General features: G+C 54.9%; 1 protein-coding gene across 1 annotated transcript; it reads right to left on the minus strand.

The window, feature by feature from the left end:
- Positions 1 to 2,933: 2,933 nt before the first annotated feature.
- Positions 2,934 to 25,266, minus strand: DRC11L (dynein regulatory complex subunit 11 like). The gene is made up of 19 exons (XM_034423468.2): positions 24,847 to 25,266; positions 24,382 to 24,709; positions 21,798 to 21,917; positions 21,511 to 21,699; positions 20,261 to 20,332; positions 19,543 to 19,748; positions 18,691 to 18,775; positions 18,454 to 18,588; positions 18,305 to 18,380; positions 17,900 to 18,006; positions 17,252 to 17,347; positions 17,122 to 17,162; positions 12,790 to 12,872; positions 11,222 to 11,329; positions 10,626 to 10,825; positions 10,084 to 10,170; positions 9,530 to 9,707; positions 6,502 to 6,740; positions 2,934 to 3,142 (listed from the first exon to the last, which is right to left on the minus strand). The coding sequence occupies exons 1-19, from the start codon at positions 24,948 to 24,950 to the stop codon at positions 3,044 to 3,046; spliced, it is 2,553 nt and encodes an 850-aa protein (XP_034279359.2). The 5' UTR covers positions 24,951 to 25,266; the 3' UTR covers positions 2,934 to 3,043.
- Between the last annotated feature and the right edge of the window lie 1,352 nt (positions 25,267 to 26,618).

Here is a 26,618-nt window from a genome sequence, read left to right on the forward strand (position 1 = left end):
ATCACTGGTGGAGGGTCTCCTGCTTGGGCAGGCGGGGTTGGACTAGATCAGGGGTGTCAAACTCAGGGCCCGCGGGCCGCATCCAGGCCACAGCGTGCTTAGATCTGGCCTGCAGTGGTCGCCCTGGAAACAGCAAAGGAATGGCCCACGGTGCCTCTGCTTGCCAAAACAGAGCTTGGTGGGTTTGCACACCCCCCCACCCCTCCGGGCTTCGCTTTTGCTGGCCGAAGGTGAGCAAAACAAACGAAAAACAAAAGGATAAACGTTTCCCCTGTTGCATTTGAGCATGGAAGGAGGGGGAAAGAGGGAAAGAGGGAAGACAAAGAAAAAGAAGAATGGAAGATGGGAAGAGAGCAAGGAAGGAAAAATAAGGAGAGAGACAAAGGAAGAAGAAAGGAGAAGAAGAAAGGAGGAGGAGGGAGGGAGGGAAGGAAGGAAGGAAGGAAGGAAGGAAGGAAGGAAGGAAGGAAGGAAGGAAGGAAGGAAGGAAGGAGATAATAATGAGAGGGAGGGAGGGTCTGAGGGAAGTCCTGCCTTAGCACTTGGCCACAAGTGTCCCCGACAAGAGTGTCGTCGAGCTGGCCATGCCCGCTGCCCCCTGCCTACCGCCCCCGAGGTCAAACACAACCCTGTTGAGGCCCTCAATGAAATCGAGTTTGACACCCCTGGACCAGATGACCTACAAGATCCCTTCCACCTCTGTTGATCTGTTACTCTGTGGAGCCCAACCGACAAGTGGAGAGCATGGGAAATCACAAGCGCTTCCAGGCATGTGCAGAGGGGCCCCCACAAGCCACTGTCCCTGAGGGCCTGTTATCAACACCTGGGAAGATTCTAAGCACCTTGAAAGCAGAGGCCTCATTCGATCTTGTGGAATTACACAATCATAGAATATGACAATAGCCATAGCATGCCTGACTAGGTGGCTCAGTGGCTAAGACGCTGAGCTCGCCGATCAGAAAGGTCAGCAGTTCAGCGGTTCCAATTCCTAGTCCAGGTCTCCTGCGTGAGCAGTGGGGGTTGGACTAGATGAGGTCCCTTCCAACTCTGTTACCGTTAAACTTAGACTTATACACCGCTTCACAGTGCTTCCCAGCCCTCTCTGAGCGGTTTACAGAGTCAGCATCATTGCCCCCAACAGTCGCTTGTCTGAGATGGAATAGCTGCTTCTGGCTGAGCGGGGGTGGGGTGGGGACTGGACTAGAAGCTCATCTCTCTCTCTCTCTCTCTTTTATGCAGCGGAGCAACTGACAAGAGCCGTCCTGTGAGGGAAGGGAGGGGGAGGCTAATCATGTTTCCCCCATCACTTACGTTGTTCAATTGTCGTTTGTGTTACACCACTCAGGACCCGGCAGTCTCTAAATCCAATTAAGTCAGTTCAGTTTGAGAAGTCTCTAAACTTCTCCTCCTCCCCAACTAAAACCATTGGAAAATTGTCCCCCTCCCTCAAAACTCCCTGGTTTAAAGAGAAGGAAACAAGCTAAGGGAAATTCCATGCAGACGAGTCCAGTGCCCGTCAGGGGGGCTCGGTCATGTCACCCTTCCCCCCCCTGTCCTAGACTTTTTCAGCATGGAAATTGACCAGCTGGCCCTTCTCCCTTCTTCTGATATTTCCATGGTCTCCTCCAGGCCCAGCGATGCGCCCCCATTGCAGCCATCCTGGGATGATGTCTAGTCCCGTGGGAGCAGATGGCGGAGGTCTTGTCCATGCGCCAGGGCAAAAGATGGGCTCCAAAGCTGCCCAAGCAGGCTCCCCCTAGCTCACTTTAAGGGCAAGGAGGGCCTCTTGTGGCAGGGCAGAAACACCCCTTGCTGTCTGGGAGGTCGTGCCAGGCATTACGATGACCTTGGGTGGGGGGAGAGCACTGGCTGCAGCCCTTCCCTCACATTCTCTAGAAAGGGGCATGGCCACCGGGTAGGCAGAACTCCGGGTCCCTGAGGTGGCACCTCTTCCAACGCAGGGCCCCCATTTCTGAGGAGGGGGGAGGGGGCCCAGCCAGGAGGAGCTGGCCAGAGTCCTTGGACTAATTGATCCTTCATTGGCACAAGGGGCAGAATCCTGAATTTCCTGGCCAAGAACTGGCAGCGCCAGACATACTTTTCCCAGCCAGTCCTTTTGGGTTGCCGATGGGGCCATGTGCCAGGGGGAAACTGTTGCCCGGGACCCCCTTCCCATGGGCTGGGCAGCTGTGGAGGGCACTGCTTGGTTATGAGCTAGGCAGGTTTCCAAGGCCTCCACCCTTGGGGGTCTGACGGGCAAGGGGGAGAAAGGCTTCTGATGTCCCAATGGGCTCGGATTCAGGGTTGGATGCCCCCACCCCCCCGCCAGCCATCCTGGATGTTCCCTGCAGCCAGGCCCTGGTCCTGCCCATGCACAGCCTGGCAGGGGTTAGTGGGTCCTGCGAACCCCCCCCCCCACCAGCCAGGCCTCCTGTCCAGTAGCCATGAGGGGTCTGGTGGGAAGAGGGGAGGCCAGATCGAGTCTATGGGCTCCCTCTGCCCTTGCCTGCTCAGCCGCCCTGCTTCCCTTAGGGCCCCCTCCCCACCAGAACAGGATCTGCTCCATTGCGTCTGCCTGGATCTTGGGAGAAAGGTGACCCCCATTAAGGGCTATGGGTCACAACAAGCAGGGTCCTTAATTAGCAGGCTGCCTCCCACTCTCCATTTCTGAACGAACTACCCTCCCCCACTTTCACCCAAATCCAGGCGGGGCCAAGAGATTTGATGGCTTTGCGGTTGAGCCACAAGGGGGAAGCGCCAGATTTTGGGTGGGGGTGGGGAATCACTTGTGGAGAGCAATTCCTTTCTTCCCCTCCCCCTACCTTCCATGCCCCCTCTGCTCAAGGTGGCCATGAGGCCCTTGGCATTTTGGACTCCCCCAAGAGCCCCCTTTCCCCACAAAGCCTCCACAGCAGTAGGGACAAAGGCAGGGCTGGATTCCTCGTCCTGGGCACCGTGCCAGGGTCATTCTTAATGTAACATGCCCACAGAGACCCCTTTGCCCTCCTCAGAATTGTGCATGCATGGCCGCCACAGGGGAGCTTCACTTCTTCTGCCCTGGCTTCTCCTGGTCCGCAGCCGCCGGGACATTCTCTGCCTCCTCCAGCTTCCTTCTGCCCAGAGGAGTTTTGTCGAACCAGTCCTGTAGGAAGACACCAAAGGGCACCTTCACCCACCGGGTGGCTGGATGGGCCCCTCTTGGCCTTCCCCGCTGCTGTCTCTACCCTCTGGAGGTGGGCAGGGAAAGGCTGCTGCTGCTGCTGGCTTTATACAGGCGAACAGGGTGAGGTGCCCCCGGCCTTCCCCCTGTACCCTGACTTCTGCTTTGAGAGGAGGAGACGCTGGCGGAGAAAGAAGGAAGGCAACAGTGACCCCCACCAAAAGTGGGGTGAAGCAGGGGAAACAAAGAGGACCAGGCAGAAAAAGTTCTAAGGAGCTCTTTCATCTGGGTCCTCATTTTACCGACCTCAGAAGGACAGAAAGAATGTCTGTCCCCCATTGGGACAGACATTTCATCAGCCGAGGGCTCAGGGCAGGGGCGGGGGGGTGGCGGTTATTATAAAGGAAGGTCTGGATCCAAGGGAGACCACTGTTCCACAGATAGCCGGATGTGAGTCCCTCTTTGTGAAGTGGGGTCATGGAGTACAGATGGGCCTGTTGGTCACGTACCTGGCTCCCTGCCACGTGGCAACGGCCCTGCCCGAGCTCCTTAACGTTATAGCCGAGGTGGCAGTGGGCACCCCCAGACTTGCCATCATGGGGGATTTCAACCTGCCATCTATCGGTGAAACGTCTGAGGTGGCTCGAGAGTTCATGGCTTCCATGACGGCCATGGACCTTACTCAGTTAATTCATGACCCCACTCACACAGGAGGACACACTCTGGACTTAGTTTTTGTCTCTGGTCAGTGGTTGAGTGGCCTTGATATAGGGGATATAGCCATCGAACCCTTGTCATGGTCTGACCACTCGCTCCTTCGACTGGACTTTCTAACCGCTGCACCCTGCCGCAGGGAGGCGGGACCGACCAGGTGGTTCCGCCCCAGGCGCCTGATGGACCCTGATAGGTTCCAGATGGAGCTTGGGCCATTTCCTGAGACTATGACTCACGACTCGGCTGAGGACCTGGTGGCCGCCTGGGATAGTGCGGCTGCCGGGGCCTTGGACCGAGTCGTGCCTTTGCGGCCTCTGACCCGGCACCGAACTCACCTAGCTCCTTGGTTCTCCGAGGAGCTTAGGGAGATGAAGCGCCGGAAAAGACGCCTGGAGAGTAGTTGGAGGACCAGCCGCTCCGAACCTGACCGAACACTGGTGAGGTCTCATATTAAGACCTACCTAGTGGCGATAAAAGCGGCGAAAACTAGCTATTTTGCCGCTCTTATCGCGTCATCAGATAATCGCCCGGCCGCCCTGTTTAGGGTGACCCGCTCCCTCCTCCATCTGGAAGTGCGGGATGACCCCTTGCAGGGTCGAGCTGAGGATTTTGTGCAGTATCTGTATGACAAAATCGCTCAGATTCGGGAAGGGCTGGCCTCTGACTGGGTATGTCCAGACGGGATGACTGAGGCAGGTCTTGAGAGTGTTATCTGGGGGGAGTTCGATCCTGTGGCTCCCGAGGACATGGACAGGGTCCTGGGACGGCTGAACGCGACCACATGTTTATTGGACCCGTGTCCCTCCTGGTTGGTACTGGCTTCCCGGGAGGTGACACGAGGCTGGCTCCAGAAGATTGTTAATGCTTCTTTGAGTGAGGGGGTCCTGCCGGCCGCTTTGAAAGAAGCGGTGGTGAGGCCCCTCCTCAAGAAGCCTTCTCTGGATCCGGCTGTTTTGGCTAACTATCGTCCAGTCTCCAACCTTCGCTTCATTGCGAAGGTTGTTGAGAGTGTGGTGGCGCAACAGCTTCCCCGGTACCTGGATGAAGCTGTCTATCTAGACCCGCTCCAGTCCGGCTTCCGGCCTGGGCACAGCACGGAAACGGCATTGGTCGCATTGGTGGATGATCTCTGGAGGGCCCGGGATAGGGGTTGCTCCTCTATCCTGGTGCTGTTAGACCTCTCAGCGGCTTTTGATACCATCGACCATGGTATCATGTTGCACCGGTTGGCGGGGTTGGGGGTGGGAGGCACCGTTTTGCGGTGGTTCTCCTCCTACCTCTCTGACCGGTCGCAATCTGTGTTGACAGGGGGGCAGCGGTCGACCCCGAGGCACCTTGCTTGTGGGGTGCCACAAGGGTCGGTCCTCTCGCCCCTTCTGTTCAACATTTATGTAAAGCCGCTGGGTGAGATCATCCGTGGCTTCGGGGTGGAGTTCCATCAGTACGCTGATGACACCCAGCTGTACATCTCCACCCCAGGCCACCCCAATGATGCCCTTAAAGTGATGTCCCAGTGCCTGGAGGCCGTGCGGGCCTGGATGGGGAGAAACAGGCTCCAACTCAACCCCTCCAAGACCGAGTGGCTGTGGCTTCCGGCGTCCCGATATAGCCAGCTGACGCCATCGCTGGCTATTGGGGGCGAATCACTCGCCCCCACGGAGAGGGCTCGTAACTTGGGCGTCCTCCTGGACGCACGGCTGTCGTTAGAAGATCATTTGGCGGCCGTGGCCAGGGGGGCTTTTTATCAGGTCCGCCTGATACGCCAGTTGCGCCCCTTTCTAGATCGGGACTCCCTACGCACAGTCACTCAGGCACTCGTCACTTCCCGCCTGGACTACTGCAACGCTCTCTACATGGGGCTCCCCCTGGGGTGCACCCGGAGGCTCCAGCTGGTCCAGAATGCGGCCGCGCGGGGGATTTTGGGGGCGACGAGACGCTCCCACGTGACACCTCTCCTGCGCGAGCTGCACTGGCTCCCGGTGGTCTTCCGGGTGCGCTTCAAGGTGTTGGTGACCACCTTTAAAGCACTCCATGGCTTAGGGCCGGGGTACTTACGAGACCGCCTTCTGCCACCAATAGCCTCCCACCGGCCAGTACGCTCCCACAGAGTGGGCCTCCTCAGGGTGCCGTCCGCCAGACAAGGTCGGCTGGCGACCCCCAGGGGGAGAGCCTTCTCTGTGGCGGCACCCGCCCTCTGGAACAACCTCCCCCCAGAGCTACGTACAATAACAGACCTCCGGATTTTTCGTCGGGCCCTGAAAACCCATTTATTTCAACTAGCTGGGCTGGCTTGAGTCAAATTTTAAATGGATTTTAAATTGGAATGTTTTAATTACGGCCAAAATTATTTAATTATTTTAAACAGTTTTTAGATTTTGTATGTTTTGTATGTATGTCTTGTTTTTACTTTGGCTGTTCACCGCCCTGAGTCCTACATTGGAGAAGGGCGGTATAGAAATTTAAACAAATAAATAAAAATAAATAAGAAGGCTGAGTCGACCTTGAGCCGGCCGGGATCGAACTGCCAGCCATCGGCAGAGTCAGCTTGCCATGCTGTGCTCTAACAGCCCCCCCCCAATAATGCTTCCCTTTAGGAAAGGCCCACAGAGGGGGAGGGGAGGGGGTACCTGCAGCAGCTCCAGCTCCTCGGGGTAGATGGGGTCCATCCTGCCCAGCATCTGCAGGAGCTCTGCGGCCAAGAGGGGCTTCTTGGGCAGCTGCATGAGGCGCCGCTCGGTCAGCACCAGCTTCACGGCCTGCTCCAGGCTGCTTTGGCTGTAGCCATCTGACACCTTCGCCAGGGCGCTCAGGTCCAGGCTGCTGGAGACCTCCCCACCATTCCTCTGGATCAGCCACTGCCACGTCACTGCGGAGGGAGAGGGGAGGCAGGGGTGAAGGGCGGGGGGTGATGCTGCGGTCTCCCAAGCACCCGGCTTCTGTAGGAGGATGAGGAGGAGTGTGGGGGTCCTGGGTGCTCTCTGAGCCAAGTGGTTTTCTTGCAGACATTTCATGACCCATCTAAGTAACCTCTAGGGTTGCCAGGTCTGCTTCCAAAAAATAGCAGACAAGCAGGGTGGAGGGGGAGGGTTAAGTAGTAAAAAAATAAAAAAAAATTTTACAATTAAATTATATATTTTCTTACAAACATTTTAACACGTATTAAAATAATCACTTCAAAACTTTACTTAAAATTCTAAACATCAAATATATTATAATAATATGTAAAATATTAAATTACATTTTACTTTGCTGTCGTGTGTATTTTTTATTTGACTGCGCAGCTTTGATCAATTCTTTGTGTTTAAGGAATAATTCTTTAATTTCAGTACAACGTTGAGAAATATTAAAAAATATACAAAGTTCACTTCGAACTGATGGTACAAGCAGTCGGTTACATTCGTCAGTCCACAAATTTCCCATGACGCTGAAAATTCGTTCAACGTTTGCATTTGATACCGGAATTGATGCACAATACTGGAACAGTTTCAGTAAACTTGGAGCTGGCTCTTTCTTGAAAAAGTACGTCCACTTATCAAGGGATGAATCGCCCTGCAGATGAACATAAACTTCTTCTAAGGCAGAAATTTCATCGAAGAGAGTGTTGGGTGGAAGTTCTTCTCGCCATGGTGATAATAACCAGATGTTCGTCATTTCTTCTAAAGTTGGAGGATTATTGCGATCAATTAGATTGAAACAACTTAGCATCTCATGTACTGAATTGGTGAAATTATACCACTTTTCTAGGTACGCAATGGCTCTTTGATACATGTTGATGGCTTTTTTCTTGAACTTTTGCACAGCATTCTCAGGCAAATGTTTTTTACGTAAGGCAAATAAAACTTTCATTCCAAAAAACTGCTCATCGTATTTTTTTGCAAAGGATCACGCAGCTTACACATGATAATGTGAAGATCACATGCAAGAATTTTCTTGCTTTCCAGCTTCAGTAGGGTGTCTTGCATTATTGACATGAAGAAGTGCGTGAAATATAAATACAATTCTGAAATTGTTGATTCATCGTCCTTTGCGAGTTCATTTTCCTGATCCAAAATAAGGTTCCAGATAACCTATGGCACTCATCAGATCCAAGAGAAATAAAATACGATTTTAGAGGTATCCAGTTTAAAAGAAGTCTTTCGACTGCTTTAAACAAACTTAACCAACGTGTTGGAACATGGCGCAAAACTTCATGGAATTCTGACTCGCAAAACTCAAAAAATGATTTCAACTCTTCTCGTTTCTTCGCAGAATTAGAAAATTTGGCAAAAACCTTCAGCACTACATTTTTGATATCAAAAGATAACTGCTTTAATGCATTTTTTTGCGCTGTTGTGTAAAATGTGATTATTGCAATGAGCAGCTACAATATTGTCATTTTCCAGCAATAATTTTTGGTAAACAGATTTGTTCATTCCATAATTGACCGATGCATTATCTGCTGAGTAAGCTGAAACATTATTTATTTCCAATTCGTTATCACTAAGAACTCGACACAGCTGATTTTTTATTGATGTAGAATCTTCGAAAGAATCCTCATAAAAGTCTAAAATTTTCACACACAGTCCTTCACAAGTAAAATATTGTGCAACAACGGGATACATTTTGCGATTTCCCTTGTTTGATGCGTCAGTGGAGAGAGAAAATGGAATTCCAGTTTTAAGATCATTGAAAACCAACTCAATAGAAAAAGGATACAAAACCTCATTGACAATAGCTGATGATTTGGTTCTTCCACAAGACATCTTTTTTACAATTTCTGAATCATCAAAAATTTGCTTCATTAACTTAATACCGCAATCTTGAGCCAGGAAAGAAATATGGTGTTTGATCCCACGGTAAGTTTCAGCCATTTCAGCTACAGTCGCTTTCTCACTGAAAGAGGAGTCTTTAACAATGAAAAACGAATTGATTCGCTTGTTGCTGGAAGCTATTTTCTCCTTATCTAAATGATTTTCTGTGCTTGCATTCTGTGTGACAGCTTTTATACCATTATATTCAATTGTGAACGATTTCTGACACAATTTACAGTAGGCCGTCGTATTTGTTCTGTCGGTTTCATTGTTGGTAATCCATGCAAAAGTAGCTTCCCAGTCTTTGGTGTATTTGCACACTCCTCTCTTTCGTTTTAAAGAATTCGAAATCTCGCCACTGTCACTCTCATCATTCGACGCCATTTTAGGTCAGTCGACACAAGCTACAATACATTTTAAAAATGTGAACTGTACATAATTTTATAATATATTTTTATTTTAATCTCATTAATTTTTTCGGAGAATCGAGTTCAATGGATGTTCGATCTTTGTCTCATTCTAACTTATGAAAAAAAAGACAAAATGCTGTAGACTGTACAGCTTTAGATTACATACCATTTCATCATAAAGCTTTTGAATAAAAAAATGTCCACTATTTTGTGAAAAAAAATAGTGAACATAATGTGAAAAAAGTGGACTGTCCACTCAAATAGTGGACACTTGGCAACCCTGAATTTCATCAGTGCTAGAAGGGAGGAGGGGGAGGAGGAGGGGAGGAGGAGGCGGCAGCCAGAAGGCCTCCCCCATGCACCCTGCAGTGCAGCCCCTCTCTTGCCCCTTTCCGAAGGGCTCTCTCGGGCCACACACACCCCAGCAGAGGGGTGGCCCCTTCTCCCTCCCTCACCATAGCGAGCGGCATAGTCCGGCTGGGGGACGAGCAGGAGCCTCTCGTAGGCCTTGCCGAGGGCCTTGGGGTCGGCCAGGTACGGCCTGCTGGTGGTGCCCATGAGCAGCACACGGTCCTCGGCCTTCAGCAGCTTCAGGGCTCTGGGCAGGTCCCTCTTCAGCCGTTTGGGATCCAGCTGTGGGCAGGAGACAGCCCCCCCACCCCCCTGGATCAGGATCCAGCCAGGAGCTCCCAGAATTGGTCAGTACCAGGACCAGATTCGGCCAGAAGGGAGCTGGGAACTGGCATTTCTGAGCCGGGCCCTCTGCCAGCTGCCAGCCAAGGCCCTCTTGGGCAGCCAGAGGAAAATCAATCAGAATAGATGTGGAAAGGACCTCAGAGGTCATCTAGTCCAATCCCCTCCTCAAGCAGGAGACCCTTACAGAATTACAGAATGACAGAGTTGGAAGGAACCTTGGAGGTCATCACGTCCGGGCACCTGCTTGAGCTGGAGACCTCAGACCACTTCAGACGTCAGTGGAAGAGGCAAGCCCTCCCCCAGCCCCACTTACCTCCTTCTCCTCTTTGGGGATCTTCTTGTAAAACATCTTCTCCGCACCCCCGACCCAGATCACGGAGGGCTGCAAAACACGGGCCACCTGCGTTCCGGGAGGGGGGGGGAGGAAGTCAGAAAGCAGGAGTCTGGGGCCACAGCCAAGGTTGGGAGGGTTTCAGGGGGGACAGTTGGAAAGAAGACCCTCCCTCTCTTTCCTATCTCTGGAGGAGGCTGCAGGGTGGGGAAAGGTGGAAGGAAGGAAGGAAGGAAGGAAGGAAGGAAGGAAGGAAGGAAGGAAGGAAGGAAGGAAGGAAGGAAGGAAGGAAGGCTCTGTCCGGCCTGGAACCATGACTCTGCCTCGATTGCTGCCTCCAGATTGTCCCAGAATTTGGAGCGGTGGGATGCCAGAGGGTGAAAGGACAGACTGAGCCCCTCCGGCTGCTCTTCCCCAGCCAGCCTCTCCAGCATCAGAAGAGAAAAGAGGGGAGACCCCCCTCCCCCTCCTCCCTTGGCGAAGGGCATTTCCCTGCTGCTCACAAGGGGCTCCAGCTTCTGTACCTTGAACACCAGGTGGATGAGCATCTGGAGGCCGGCCTTGCCTGGATACTTGTCGGCCAGGTTGTCTGGCGAAAGGTCGAAAAGGTTGGCCCCTGTCTCAGTGCAGACGGCGTGGACCAGCATCTTCTTCCCCGTGCCTGGGGGGCCGGCCAGGAGGATGGACCTCACCTGGGGGGCCAATTCATGCACGGTCTGGGAACCTGGTGAAGGGAGAGTGAGAGAAGGACAAAGAGGACAAAGGGAGAAAGAAGCAGAGGGAGAGAGAGAGGAGAGAGAAGGAGGGAAAGGAGAGAGAAGTAGGGAGAGAAGGAGAGGAGGGAGAGAAGAGGAGAAAGAGGAGAAAGGGAGAAAGAAGCAGAGAGAGGAGGGAGAGAGACAGGGAGGGGAAGAGAGAGAGGAGAGAGAAGGAGGGAGAGAAGGAGAGAGGAAGAGAGAGAGATGGAGAGAGAGAGGAGAGAGAGGAGAGGAGAGGAGAGGAGAGGAGAGAGAGAGAGAGAGAGAGAGAGAGAGAGGAAGGTTGGAATAGGACAGGGGCCCAAATGCACCAGGCTGACCCCAGACAGACCCTGAGGCTGGAGGGAAGGCTGCTGGCTTACCCAGAGGAAGGATAGCATAGAGGACAATGTTCTGCCGGACGTCCAGCATGGAGGGAATGGGCTCAATGGCCTTCTGGCGCAAGAAAGTTCCCAGGTAGCAGAAGTCCCCTGTGGGAGAAAGCCGAAGCTGAGTGCAGGAGCTTCTTCTGAAGGGCTCCAATACAGGGGACTGAGGGCCGGCAGGGGTCTCAACTGAGGAGGGCCAGCTAAGCTGCCGGTCACCACCAGGAACTGAGCCTAATGGGGTGGAGGTCGGGTGGGGCAATGGGGAGGGCATCCTGGGCAGCCCACAGGCCCTTTCTAGGACCCAGGATCGAGGGCCACCTCCACGGGGGCAACTAGACAGCCTTCCAACGGGCCTGGAGGGATTTCAGGTTTGGGGGAATCTTGCCCTGGACCAGTACGACTAACTTTCTTTGCCACCAGATCCAGACTCCTGGCACTTCACAGAATGAGCAAGATATCCGCAGAGTGACAAAGGAGAGGGACTTTCACAGACATGCGCGCTAAGCAGGCTAAGGATTGAAATTGAAACCCAGGGCAGAAAGAATTTGGGAGCAATGCCAAGTACCAGGCAAAGGGTCCTGCCTCACTGCCCTTCCCTTGCAGGGGCCCTCCAGGAAAACGGCCCTCTTGGCTGCTGGTTGGGGCCACCCCAGCACCTGGGGAAGAGGCCATCCTTCCTTTCCTTGAAGCAAAAGACCGCTGGGGTGGGCCTGCCAGACTCCCCCTGCCCTGGGCTGCCCTTGAGCCTCCACCCTCTGCAGCAGAGCCTCTCCCCCACCCCCACCCCCACCCCCCGCCTTCAGAGGGCTAGGCCTGGCTGAGGATGGCAGGGTTCGTCCGCTCAATGCCTCTCACGGTTTAGGGTGATGGGCAAGCTGGGACAGCCGGAAACCTTAACCTGGATTGTTCAACATAGGCAACGATTTGTTAACAGGGATGAAGGTGCTGCCTGAGCCCTCATGCCCACTTTAAGGGGCACATGCCAGGGCTGCAGCTGGTACTTGAAGCTAAGCCCAGGTGGGTCCACGGGGGTGGGGGGGGCAAAAAACAGGAAGAAGGCTTCTCTACCATCTGAGCTCCGGTTCCTGTTTGGGTGAACAGTGGTATTCTGGCTGCTGAGTGGTGAGACGAAGGGTGGGAGTTTACAAGGACACCTGAAGCGGACACCACCATGGAAAGTGTGCTTGATAGACAACCAGCACTCCCAAATATCAGAACCAAGCCCCCCAAATAGCCCCAGCAGGCAGACATCCGGGCAGTGGGAGGGGCATCTCCAGTGAGGCATCGGCCAGTGGCACAACATCCGGCCAAGAGGCGCTCCAGTTTCTACCATGGATGGACATCAGGGAAGCCCCCATGGACCCCCAAGCCTCCAGGGGGCAGCTGAACTAGACTGAGGATGAGAAACGAGGGGAATGTGGCCATGCCACCCATGTTCCACAGTCTCTGCTTTTCTCAGCTGCAGAGCGAGCGAGAGAACTTTATGGGCGGCTTCCTGCCAAGGTTCTCAACCACTGGGTGGGGGGCTTCTGACCAGGAGAGGGCTGGGGATGACCACCGACCTGAGTAATCGGCCAGCTGCACCTTCGAGGACTTCTTAATAATGCCCTGGAACACCAGTTCTTCGTAAAGAGAATCGATGGTCCTGGAGGAGAGACAAGAGGGCCTCTTGGGTGCTGCTGCAATCTCAGAGCCTGAGCAAGGGGACCCCCACACTCAGCCCAGCAAAGAACCCCTGGAGCTGATGGGGAGGGGGGAATCAACCCAAGACAAGCAGAGACTCTGAACGGAGGCAGCTGGACGCCTCGAGGCTGGGCTTGCTAGGCTGGGTACCTGAACCCTCTGCAATCCCAGACAGGGGGGAAAAGATGGGGAGGGGCTCCACAGAGGCCATCCATCCGAATCCCCTCCACAGAAAGCAGGCATTTGGGGAATAAGATCACACAACCATAGCAACTATTTATTACTTAGAATTAATGTAAATATTCCACACTTTTGTAGGAACAAGAACTCATAATGCAAAATTGCCATTCGAGAATGATGTCCTTTAGGAGAAATCTCTGGGCCAACAACCATCCCATCCGGAGGTCAACCAACTCCCATTTCAGGACAGTCACAGCCAGAATTCCTCCTCGGGGTCTTTTTGGGTCCCTCGTGTGAGATGCGATTCACAAGTGTCTGTGGTGCCCAAGATTTGCACCCCAGGCCCATTTCAGTGCTTCCGTTCCTCTCACTGTGATCCTGGCTGACTGCAGAGAAGCTGTTTTCAGCCACTGCTGCCTTCATCCCTGCTCTTTTTGCAGAACTGACTGGCCTCTGTGATGGGCCACCCAGCTTCTTGCTCACCTCCGCTCCAGGAGACCCAGCATTGCCAGGGAAGCCTGTTTCATGAGTCACCAGCAGGGATGTTTTCCAGCATCAGATCTGCTTCCTTGCAGCTGAAATGGATTCCTTCCCCTCCCTGTCCTGCCAGCCTTTCGGACCTTAAGAAGAGACCTTTGCTGATGGGTCTAGGAGGACTCACAGCGACCTGGTGGGCGTGGATGGATGGGCAGGTAGCACGAGGGAGTAGGTGCAGCTGGCTTGGCAGGGATGACTTGTCACGGCTGGGTCGGTGTGGCAGGTGGGTGCCGTCGGGTAGGTGCAGAACAATTCACCCTGGGCAACTCAGCAACACATCAGAAGAAAAATCACCTGGAGATGTGCCAGCAAATGTGAAGTGGCAAGGTTTGAAAGAAGGAAAGGAAAGGAAAGGAAAGGAAAGAGGAGAGGAGTGGAATGGAGGGGAGAGGAGTGGAGGGGAGGGGAGGGGAGAGGAAAGGAAAGGGTGGACCACCCTGCCCCCCACAATTGAAATAAACATTCCATTTTTATTCTCCAGACCCACTTTCTGAGGGGAGATTTCCCTGAAAAGTTTGAAAGGGAAGGCCTTTTCCTGTTCCTCACCTGGCTAATGTGGTGCCCCAAAGGACTGGGGCTGTGCTCAGGCTGCCCTGAGAGAGGCCAGAGAGGGAGAGAGAGACAAAGGGTCTGCAGCTCTGCCCCTATTGTTGGCTCCTGAGCAGCCTGGCACCCACCTACTCAGTTTGATCCTCCTCATGTGTTGTGCTGCTCCCCAGATTGGTTTCTCCCCCCAAAAACGCCCTTCCCTGGATGCTTTAATAGTTCTTAGCCCCCGGAGGGCTTGGCTGAAATGCCTTTTGCAGCTTCCCAGCCTCTGTGGGCTTTTCATGCCTTCCGTCAACGCAAAGACCACCAAATGCTTCGGCCCACGTCCAAGCCTGCTGCAATGGCACATGGCCCAGGCCGTTTTGACAGCCATGTCTCCCTCGAAGGGGAGCCTGCTTTTTGTCTGTTTTTAAGCTCATTTGCCAAATGAGAAGTGGAGCAAACAGGGCCCATCACATCCCCTGGAACCCCAATTTGGTTACTCTGTCGAAAAGAAGATGTGGGGGGACACCTGGAAAGGCTCCTGCCAAGCCACCGCTTCCTCACTCCCCTCCTTTGCAGGGGTGTGAGAAGCTGCTCTGGGCTCCTGCCAGGTCCAGGGGTTTCCCAGCCCCTTTCCCCCCTCCTCTTTTGAAGGCTAAATGCCTTCTCCAGGCCCCTGGGGGCACCCCCGTGCTCCATGGAGTCTCCGAGACCTCCCAAAGGGCCTCCAAAGTAGCATCAGGAAGGTCCTTCAGATGGGAGAGTCAGTCCTGGTAGCCATGGGCTCCCTACCCATCTCTCCTTCTTAAGCCCAAGGGTGAAATGCTACAAGTTTGCACTGGTTCACCCGAACCGGTAGTAATAAAATCTACCAGTTCGGATGAACCGGCAGAAAAAAAATGCTATTGGTTTGGACAAACTGGTATTTCAGATGATCAGCTGTGCTGTGCGATTTATATTCGCTAGAAAGCAGGATTTCCTAATCTAAAAGGCGCCACTGTTCCCCCCTTCACTGTTCTACTTACCTTAGAAAAGGCTTCTTAAGCACTTTTCCAGCACTGTGCAGTATCATCTGCGGTGCGCATGGGCGTGTAGCATGGGTTTGGCAGGTACTGCACATGCGTGTACACAGCAAGCCAGTAGCAAAGCGAACCAGTAGCAGACCTTGGAGCATTTCACCCTGCTTAAGCCCCCTCAAACCCAGCTCCTTTGGGGGAGGGGACAGGAGCAGAGGGGGAATTGGGGAGCTCTCCCCTCCCCAATCCTGGCCTCCCTTCCTGCAAACCTTCTGTCTCCTTCTTTTTCCTCTGTTGTAGAAATGCTTTTTGGTCAGAACTTCCCTTCCAAGGACCTGGCTGCTTCGGTGACTTTGGGGCTTGTTCCTGGTTTTCCTCTTTGCAGAAATCAGCTCCCCTCTGGGGAACCGCAGCCCCGAGTCCCATTTTCTGTCTGCGCCCCTTTTAGCTCTTTTGCATGCATGGAGGGGTGTGTGTGTGTTTCCTGAGCCGCTTCCCCCCACTTCCCAGAATTTTGGATCCTCTCTGCTGAGTTGCTTTGATCACCGGAGTCCTTTGCGTTGTCTCTTCTGAATCTTGGTCACCTGCCTGGCTTGCTAGGCCCTTCCTGGGTTAACAGTGCCGTGTTCTGACCGAGGTTTCCCCAGCAGCACGAAGCCGAGTCCTCGTCCCAATAAAACCCTTTTATTTAATTTACAGTGAATTCCTCTCCAGCAGACTCTTTCCTCTCCCACAATCTTTCAAGATAGTTCACAATTACCAACCTTGGTAATTGGCTTGGAGAGTGGCCAAGCCGATCTCTTTCAGACTCCACACTGTAACTGACAATAGTTGGCAAGAAGGCAGGAACAGATCTTCACCCAAATGAGCTAATTGTCTCCTGCAATCTCCCCTCCCCTTCACTCCTCTTTATTCCCTCTGGGAGGGGCCATTCACGGTCCACCTGTGGCTTTACTCCTGAGTCGACCCTTGTTCCTTAGCTGTTCCCTGCTCCTGGCAGCTCTGCGCATGCGCATACTGGGAACAGGCCCCAGCTGTTCTTCTGCCTCCCTGGTGTCCCACTCCGAAAGCAGCTGACAACTGTCAGACGGCCCTGACCCCATCTCTGCCCCTGATGCAGAGCCCTCGTCAGAGCCTTCCCCAGACTCCAGGACTGGCCCATGTCCCTCCCCAACCTCTTCACTGTCCGAATCTGCTGCCAGATCCACTGACCACTGGTGGGCTGCAACACGTGGCTGGTTTTCCTCCATTGTATCAGTGCCTACATGCTGCCCCCCCCATGTCCAGATCCAGGTTCACAGGTGTATCTCTTCAACCACAGAAGGAGGAGTTTGCTAAAGCCTGTTGTGTGTGGGGAGGGAAGTCTCTGTGAAGATCTCTGTGGAAACGTTTAGCAAGAAAGGAACAGTGATCCTAAGGTAGAAGGAGGCAACCCCCCCACCCGAGGTCTCCCCACAATCTGTTCTGCATCCGGCACTTTAAAAATGTCTTTATAAAATGATCCGAAGTTCCCAAACATTGCAGGATTCAGGGCACAGTGGAGAGGAAGGGGATGCCAGAATTGCCATGTGGGGGAGGGGGAGGGGGGGTCAGTCCTATTAGTTTTCTGTGGCAAAAGCATCAAAAACCCATTTTCTGAGAAAGCTATTATGCCCCGTGGGCTGGGAGATGACACGGCGCTCCATCAGAGGCGCAGAACGTTATCTGGTGAGGCGAGAAGCCGAATCTTTACACATTCTTGGCGTGGGGGAGCCCAGCTAGAGTCCTAAGGGATGGCCTGGGACCCTCTTCCTGGAGGGGGGGACAACAGGGTGCAAGTTGGGTGGCTTGAAAGACAGGCTGCAGGATGATGCAGGGTGTGGGGACCACACACACACACACACACACACACAACCATATAGTCCCAGGCCTTTCAGGAAATCTTTGAGGCAGGAGGGGGGAGAGTACCTCTCTGGCGTCAGGTCCTTCTCTTTCTTTCCTTTCTTTGTCTGCTTCGAGAAAGGGAACATTTTCTATCAACCAAGGGTGGTGGATGGGCTTTGGGTCCCCCCTACACCACGTTCCCCCTGACATTGACCTTGGGACCCTTCTTGGGGGCCTTCTGAGTCCGTGTCTCCTCCTGGTCAACGGCCAGACGCAGGTGTCGAAGCTCCTCCCGCATCAATTCATCCACCTGGGGGAGTAAAAACAGAGAGGGGGTCATCTCTCTCTCTTTTTCCTTTCTGTCTCCTTCTGTCTCTCCCTCTCCCTGTCCTCTCTCCTCCTCTCCCTTTATTTCTCCTCTCCCTCTCTCTCCCTCTCTCTCCCTCTCTCTCCTTCCTCTCTTTCTCCTCTCCCTCTCTTTCCCTCTCCTCTCCCGTTCTCTCTCCCTCTTGCTCTCCCTCTCCTTTCTGTCTCCTTCTGTCTCTCCCTCTGTCCTCTCTCCCTTTCTTTCTCCTTTCCCTCTCCCCCCTCTCCCTCTTTCTCCTTCTCTCTCCTCTCTCTCTCCCTCTTTCTACTCTCCCTCTCTCCTTCTCTCTCCCTCTTCTTCTCTCTCCCTCTTCTTCTCTCTCCCATTCTTTCTCCTTTCTGTCTCCTATCTCTCCCTCTCCCCCATCTCTCTCTCTCTTTCTCCTTCTCTCTCACTCTTTCACTCCATCTCTCTCCCCCCCAATGACGCCTCTCCAGCTGCTGCCCATCCGATGTCCAGCCTGGCCTCCCCCCCCCAACCTGCAGGGCTGCCCACCTGCAGCCGGATCTCGATCTCCATCTCTCTCCTCTTCTGCACCCTGATCAGATCCGGCTGGTAGCGCTGCTCGAAGTTGGTGGCTTCGTCGTTCTCGCCCCAGCAGCCTAAGGAAGGGGTGAGGGGCCTGGGCATGCCTGCAGCCCATGAGCCCCCTCCCCAACTAGCAAGGGAGCTTGGACCTGACATGCTGGCAAGCCCCCATCTCTCCCCCCGTCCCCATTGCTGCTGGGCTTCCCTGGCAGCCCAAGAGCAGCCAATGGAAGCAAGAGAATGAGGGCCTTTGCCCTGCTGTGGGTAGAGATGCCCACCTGTCATCTGCCTCTCCCAGCATGGCCTTTCAGAGAAACTCCCAGGGAGGGTGGAGACAACCCCACCCACCCCCAGTTGCCCCTTCCTGCTCACCCGTATACCGCAGGAATCCCTGATTGATGGTGGCCAGGAACTTGGAAGGCGCCATCTTCAGCCCTTCCTCTTCCTCCTGGAGAGAAGGGCCAGAACCCTCAGTGCTGCCTGTCAAGCGGCTGCCTCCCCTGCCAAGGCCCCCACCTCACCGATCTCTTCTCCTTCCCCTTCCCCTTCTTGCTCTCTTCCTCCTTTTCTTTTGGCTCCTTCTCCATCTTTTCTTTCGGTTCCTTCTCCTTCTTGGAGTCCGTCTTGATCTCTGCCAGGTCCAGCTCAGCCCTCACCTGCAGACGGGGAGGGGGAGAAGGGGGAGAAGGGGAGGGGGCTGTCAGCCGGGCAAGGAGGAGCCATCCCCAGAGTCACTTACCACCCCTGACCGGCCTTACCTCTTCAGGGGTCTTCTGGGCAAAAAGGACCTCGCAGCCCCCAATTTCCTCCTCTGGGTAGTCGGGGAAACGGCCAGTCAGGTCACTGCGGGAAGCAGGATGAAGGCCAAGGCTCCAGGCATCAGCGGGCAGAGAAGGAAGAAAGGGAGGGGAAGGAAGGAGAGAGGAAGGAAGGAAGGAGGAAGAGAGGGAGGAAGGAGGAGGGAGGGGCTGGGCAGAGTGGAAGAAAGGAGGGAGGGAGGGAGGAAGGAAGGAGGGAGGGAGAGAGGGAGGGAGGGAGGGGCTAGGCAGGATGGAAGAAAGGAGGGAGGGAGGGAGGAAGGAAGGAGGGAGGGAGAGAGGGAGGGAGGGAGGGGCTAGGCAGGATGGAAGGAAGGAGGGAGGGAGGAAGGAAGGAGGGAGGGAGGAAGAGAGGGAGGAAGGAGGAGGGAGGGGCTGGGCAGGGTGGAAGGAAGGAGAGAGGAAGGAAGGAAGGAGGGAGGGAGAGAGGGAGGGAGGGGCTAGGCAGGATGGAAGGAAGGAGGGAGGGAGGAAGGAGGAGGGAGGAGCTGGGCAGGACGGAAGGAAGGAGAGAGGAAGGAAGGAAGGAGGGAGGGAGAGAGAGAGAGAGAGAGAGAGAGAGAGAGAGAGAGAGAAAGAAAGAAAGAAAGAAAGAAAGAAAGAAAGAAAGAAAGAAAGAAAGAAAGAAAGAAAGAAAGAAAGAAAGAAAGAAAAAGGAAGGAAGGAAGGAGGGAGGGGCAGAGTGCCTTCCTGACTGCCGGCCAGACTTCTTGTTTTTGGACGGAGAGCCCCCGATCAACGGGAAGGGCCCCTCCCTCGCCGCCCCCCACCCCCCCCGTCTCGCCCTCTCACCGGCACTCAATGAACCACTGGCGGAGCTGTTCGCGCAGCTGCTCGCGCATGTTAGGCCCCTCCAGCTCCAGGAGGGCGTCTCGTATGCGCTCCTGCGCCTCTCGGTACTCGGCCTCGTAGTCCGCCTGGCGCAGCCTGCGCAGCTCTTCGCCCAGCTGGGCGCGGATCGTGGCCGGCGAGGGGCCCGCCAGGTGCGGCTCCAGCTCCTGCGGGCGGGACCGGGTCCCGTCAACCTCTCCCCGCGCGGGACGGGCCAGATCCGGGTGGGTGTGGGTGGGGGGTCAGTCCGGAGAGGCCATTAGGAGAAATGAAGTGGGAGCCGGGCGCCAGGAGTAAATTACCCCGTAATGAGTTTCTAATATGCCCGCCCGGCGCTTCCCTGCCCGGCAGCGGCCGCGGCGCGCAGGCACTTTCCCGCCTCATTGCGCCCCAAATGGATTTTAAATATCATTCCGAAGACACAATTATTTAAAACGCTGAACTAAACACTCGCTAATGGGAGGGGGCGGTGGGCGGCGGCGGGCCGGGCTGGGAGCGCGCAGAAGGGCTGCCGGCCACCGCCTCGGCTCGGGATGAGGACCGCAAGCGGCGCGCCCGGGTGGCTCCGCGCGAATGCAGCGGGGATCCGGACGGTCCGCCTTGCGCGGCTCGTCCTGAGCCCTCGCCTCCCATCCCGTCTCCGGCTTCCCACCGCCTGCCCGCCGGGCGCTGCGCTCACCATGCCGATGAAAGCCATTTCGGCCTTGCGCGCCATCCTGGTGAGCCGTCGCTGCACGTGGCCTTTCCAGATCTGGGCGGAAAAAACGGGGCTTGTTCCGCGCCTCTGGGGGGACTCGCAGACACTCTCCCCGAAGCCTTGAACCATCCCGACAACCGCCATTTGCGCTCCGGCGGCCGGTGCCGCGTCAGGAGCTCTGCCCTCTAGGGCTCCCGGAGACCCCTAAACTCAGACCTCCCCGCACCCCAGTCCAAGCGAGGGGTTCGTGGACAGCAGTGGCGGAGAAGGTAATAATAATAATAATAATAATAATAATAATAATAATAATAATAATAATAATAATAATAATAATAATAATAATAACAACAACAACAACAACAACAACAACAACAACAACAACAACAACAAGAACAACAGTAACAGAGTTGGAAGGGACCTTGGAGGTCATGTAATCCAGCCCCCTGTTCACGCAGGAGACCTATAGGAGGGATTCGGCGCGACTCACCCGCTCTTTCGGGTCCCCAGGAATTTGATTGGGGGGGTGGAACTGAAGGCTGCTTTAGCCCTCTGCCCTTCTGATGGGCGGGGCTCTTTTCATCCCACAGATGTGCCCCTAAAGCAGCTCTCCTGCTTAAGACTGAGAGCTTGACTAAAACAGCTGGAAACCCCTCCCCCTTCACTCGAGGCCCTTTGGTGGCCCCACCCGATGTCTATCAGACCCACTGGTAAGGCCAGCCAGAAATGCCCAGGGCTGCATGGGCAGGACAAAGCCCTTGGCAGCCGAGAAAGGTCAATTATTGAAAAAATTATTATTTATTGATGGATTGAGGGATTTCGTTTATAGAACCCACCATCTCTGGCCAATCAAACTACAATCTCCACAGAAATACAAATCTCCACAAAAGGGGAATAATAGAGGAAGGTTGTTAAGGGAGCCACTTCCCTAGTTCATGCATCCTGGGAGGGGGGGGGAGAAGGGGCTTCCATGCTTTGAGGGGCCTTCGGAAGGTTAGAAGCAATTAAGCTTTTTTAATAGATTAACAAGAGTTGGAAGGGACCTTATAGGTCATCTAGTCCACCCCCACCCCCGCTCAAGCAGGAGACCCTACACCATTTGTGACAAATGGCAGTCCAATCTTTTCTTGAAGGTCTCAAGTGATGAAGCCCCCACAACTTCCGAAGGCAACTTCTGTTCCAAAGGTTTTGTGGGGGGGAGGGGAGGGGCTGGAAGGGCCCAAAGGGGTCCTTACCTTCTGGATGCAGATGGCAGCCTGGTCCCGGTTGGATTCGTCTGGGCCTCCCTCCCTGATCTTCCGCTCACGCTCCTCGTCCCTCCGGATCTCAGCCATGAAGTGGGCCCGGAGGCGGCCCTGGCGCATCCGCTCCGCCATTTGGATGAGCCTCACTGCCTCGTCCCGCAGAATCAGGGAGTGGGGGGACTGGGAGGAAAGGAGGGGCTGCTCAGCTGAGGGGCCAGGGGAATCACGGGGAGGGGGGAGACAGTCCAGGAACGGAGGGGGAGGATCCGGGCACTTACAGGGATGGCCTTGGAGGACTCCATGCGGGCCAGGAGTCCCGCCAACACCTCCTGACGCTCCTGCAGGACCTTAGCTCGCTCCCTCACGAAGTACTTGGGAATCGGCACCTCCATCTCGGCCTGGTGGGGAGGAAGGAGCCCGTGGGAGCTTGAGAGCCACGCCAGGACTATCCCGCCAAAAAGGAGCAAGGGGAGGGGGGCGTTGAACCATCAATCAAAGTATGGGGCGCCCAGTTCTTTGGAGGAAGGAGGGCAGCCCCTGACTGCAGGAATTGGGTGGCATCATAAACATTGGGAGGGCGGGGGTGGCTTTGGCTGGAGTTTTTCCTTCCTTCCCTCCCGCACCCCCCATCTGTTGTTGCCCTTTATATTGTTTATACGAACTATATGCGCTGTGGTGGCCCAGTGGTGAGAGGATTGCAGGCTAATTCTGCGGACCGCAGTTCAATTCTCACCGGCTCAAGGTTGACTCAAGCCTTCCGTCCTTCCAAGGTTGGGCAAAACGAGAGGGCCAGGGGTGGGCTGCTGGGGGTTCAGAGGGGTTTGGGAAAACCTCTAGCTAAGATTCCAGTTTGGAGAACACCCACATCCCAAATTCCACTCTTAGCTGGCCCCGCCCACCCCGACCCTCCCTGCCCTGGAGTCCCCACACGGCCTGTTTTGGATGCAGGTAAGTGCAGGGCGCATGCGGAGGCTCAGGGAGGGCAAAAAACAGGCCTACTCCGGGTCTCCGGAGCTTAGGTAGGCTGTTTTCATCCTCCCGGAGGCTTGAGGAAAGCCTCTGGAGCCCGGGGAGGACAAAAACGCCCCTCCCTGTCATGATGCAGGAGGCCGACTAGGCCACGCCCACCATGGCCACATCCACCCAGCAACCAGGCAGAGAACCCCTGGCTAAAATTTTTGAAGCGTAACCCTGGAGAGGGCTGTAAAGCACTGTGAAGCAGTCTATATTAGAATAGAATAGCAGAGTTGGAAGGGACCTTGGAGGTGTTCTAGTCCAACCCCCTGCTTAGGCAGGAAGTCTAGGGACTATTGCTATATCTTGTCCTTCAAGAAGTTGAAATAGCAAAGTAACCCATTTTAAAGCGTAAAATCACAAGGCCGCCATTAAGGGCGATTCGTGAGACTTGGCTGTAGGCTCTCCAGATTTGTAACCAGCCAACGATCTGGACCAAACGCCAGGTACCCACTCCCTGTCATGCTGATCCCTGCCCCCAAAAAGCTGGATTAACTGAGGAGGTTCTGAATTCCCCATGTTCAGACGGTGAGCTCATTTCGGCCCTCTTTGTAGAAAGGTCTCAACATCTTTTTTATTGTGTGGTGACAAATCCTGCATCTTATTTTGGTCACCCCCCCCCCACACACACACACTATAAAAAAGACGTTGAGACTCTAGAAAGAGTGCAGAGAAGAGCAACCAGGATGATCAGGCGACTGAACGCTCAAACATACGATGAACAGTTTACAGGAACTGGGCCTAGCTAGTCTAGTGAAGAGAAGGACCAGGGTGGGGACATGATAGCAGTGTCCCAATATTTGAGGGGCTGCCACAGAGAGGAGGAAGAGGGCCAAGCAGTTTTCCCAAAGCACCTGAAGGCCGGACAAGGAAGAATGGATGGAAACTGACCAAGGAGAGATCCAACCTGGAAATAAGGAGAAACTTTCTGACGGTGAGAACAATCAACCCATGGAACAGAAGTTGCCTTTGAAGGTTGTGGGAGCTTCATCCCTGGAAGCTTTCAAGAAGAGACTGGACTGCCCTCTCTCAGAAACGGTGTAAGGTCTCCTGCTTGGGCAGGGGTTGGGAGGGGTTGGGCTAGATAACCTACAAGGCAGGGGTGCTATTCAGCAGGCTCTGACAGGTTCTAGAGAACCAGTAGTGGAAAATTTGAGTAGTTCAGAGAACCGGCAAATACCACCTCTGGCTGGCCCCAGAATAGGGTGGGAATGGGGATTTTGCAGTATCCTGCCCTGCCATGCCCACCAAGCCACGCCACGCCCACCAAGCCACGCCCACAGAACCGGTAGTAAAAAAAATTGAATTCCCCCACTGCTACAAGGTCCCGTCCGACTCTTGTTAATCTGTATCTGAGTGAATGGTGGACATCTTTCCTTCTGGGGGAGGGGGCAAGAGGGAACAAACCCGAAGGGCAGGTGGGGAGAGAAATCCTCTTCCTTCCATAGCCTCCTGGCTGAGAATGAGAACGAGTTAACAAATTTAGCAAGCAGCCTGCCCTCTGTCAGAAATAGGGTAGGGTCTCCTGCTTGGGCGGGGTGGGGGTTGGACTAGATGACCTCCAAGGTCCCTTCCACCTCTGTTAATCTGAAATACGCTCAATAAAATGAACTCAATTTAAACAGTGGGCAGCTGTCCCGGGCTGTGGGGACCGGCAGGGAGGAGTTGAGGGGACGGTGGATGGCTCCACGCTCCATTTGCGCGAGGGGGAGCACGCGTCCCCCCCGCCGCCGCCGCGCAAATAGAGCTACGCGCCCGTTTGCTGGCTTTGTTTGGGCTCGGTTCCAGGACAGGGGTTCGTGTGTGTGTGTGGGGGGGTGGTACGGCTCCCTCCGGCCCTTGACTGACCGGTGTCAGCTTTAGCTCCTCCAGCACGTGGTCCATGTAGTGGTACTCGGAGAGGTCCAGCTCCACCAGCTCCTGCTTCAGCTCTAGGATGCGTCCCAGCACGCTATCCAGCAGCGGCCGCAGCGCCAGGCGCTTCTGCGGATGTACCACCTGATCGTAACAGGCCTCCAGGCGCCGCGCCACCTGCACGTAGCGCAGGAAGAGGGTGGCCAGCCGGTGCCAGAAAACGGTCCGGTTCTTCTCGGGTTTCCTGGGCTCGGTGGACAGCTCCTGGTCCAAAAGCTCCTTCAGGATCCGCCGCGACTCCTGCCACAGTTTCCCGTAGGTGCTGCGGACGGACAAGAGACGCTCAGGTGGGCGATGGGAAGCCGGTTGGCGTGGAGCGGGGAGGGGGGAAGGCCCTCGAGTCGCTTGCACCGAGTACCCCCTTCCCGTCCCAGCGCAGGGCGGCGCCTTCTCACCCACCTGCTAGCCATGATCCCGCCTGGATCCCGAGCCCGGCGCTTCGCAGGTAGAAGTCTAAGCCCCGCCCACCAGCATTGTCTCCCCCACCCACCCCCGGTTCCCATAGAGACGGGCGAACCCGGAGGGGCGACAGGCCTGGCCTACTTTGCAGGGCAGCGAGTCCACGCGCGAAAATTTCAGTGGGCGCGAGTGGAAATACGTAGCACGCGAGACCTGCCCCGCTTCCCACACCCCCCACGACCACCTGCACTGGCCACTACCGCCAGCTCCCCCCCCCACCGCCAGCTGCACCGAGTCGCCCGAGTGGGGAGTGGGCTGCAGACTCGGAAAAACTGGCTTCAAACGCCGGGATTGCCCGGCCAGGGAAGACTGGCGGTCTGGAGTTAGACGTTTCCGCTGTCGGGTTCGGGATGACGCACCGCCCCCCCCCCGCCCCATCCCACATCTCTTTGGCTCTTTCGTCGGTTATTTGGGGGGCGAGGAAGAGGGTTGATGTCACCTGGGAGAAGGGGTTCAAGGGGCGAGGGGGGTCGCGGGCGCCGGAAGGAGGGGAGAGTGCCCCAGATGCCAGCCACTTTGCCCGGTTGCTTCGGCGCAGCCCGGTTGCTCTGGTTTAGCGGGGAGGTGGGGGGCAGCATCTTCCGCATCCTCCTTTTCGAGGGGTAAAAGAAGTAACAGACTGGAACCTATCAAGGAGAGAAGCAACCTGGAACTAAGGAGAACTTTCCTGACAGTGAGAACAATTAATCAGTGTGGAAGGGCTTCCCTCCAGAAGTTGGGGATGCTCCAACACTGGAAGTTTTCAAGAAAAGACTGGGCAGCCATTTCTTCATTTGTCTGAAATGGTCTAGGCTGGTTTCCTGCCTGAGACTAGAAGACTTCCGAGGTCCTGCCAGCTCGGCTATTGTGCTGAGAGGTGGCAACATCCAAAATACCCTCGCAAATATTTCCTAATTCTACGAATCTCCAGTGAGAGAAGAGGGAGTTAGATTGACGGTCGTTACTCAGTTGGACGGAGCTCCAAAGAATGGAGGCCTTTGAACTCTGATGCTGGAAAAGACTCCCGTGAGTCCCTTGGACTGCAAGGCGATCCAACTGGTCAGTTCTAGAGGAGATCAACCCTGACTGCTCTTTAGAAGGCCAGATCCTGAAGAGGAAACTCAAATACTTTGGCCACCTAATGAGAAGGAAGGACTCCCTGGAGAAGAGCCTCATGCTGGGAACGATGGAGGGCATAAGAAGAAGAAGATGGTAGAGAACGAGGAGTCTGAATGGAGTCACTGAAGCAGTTGGTCTGAGCTTAAATGGACTCCAGAGGATGGTAGAGGACAGGAAGGCCTGGAGGAACGTGGTCCATGGGGTCATGATGGGTCGGACACGACTTCACAACTGACAACAATACCACCACTCAGTTGGAAAGATTTAAGGAATTGGTGGGACACCTACAGAAATAAAAAAAATCAAATACGGAAGGCCGCAGGACTTCCGGTTTCCTCGTCTTCGGCGACGGCGGCGCTCTTTGAAGCTCCGCCAGCCCCGCCGCCTGTAGAGCCGCTTCGCGATCGAGAAGCAGCTCGAAAACTTCAAAATCCTGAGGATTGTTGGAGGAGAGATAGCAGGGCACAGGTCGAGCCCCTGTAACCCCCCAGGGAATCGTTTCTGGGGAGGAAACAGGCGCGGCTCCCTTCCAACCTGCTGAGACTCCGGGCGGCGTGGGACGATTCTGCTTCTGCAGAACAAGCCGGCTGCAGGAAACTTAAAGCGAAAGAACT

Source organism: Pantherophis guttatus, chromosome 4, assembly GCF_059756535.1.
Source record: "Pantherophis guttatus breed Tessera chromosome 4, ASM5975653v1, whole genome shotgun sequence".
In the NCBI taxonomy this organism is placed as follows: domain Eukaryota; kingdom Metazoa; phylum Chordata; class Lepidosauria; order Squamata; family Colubridae; genus Pantherophis; species Pantherophis guttatus.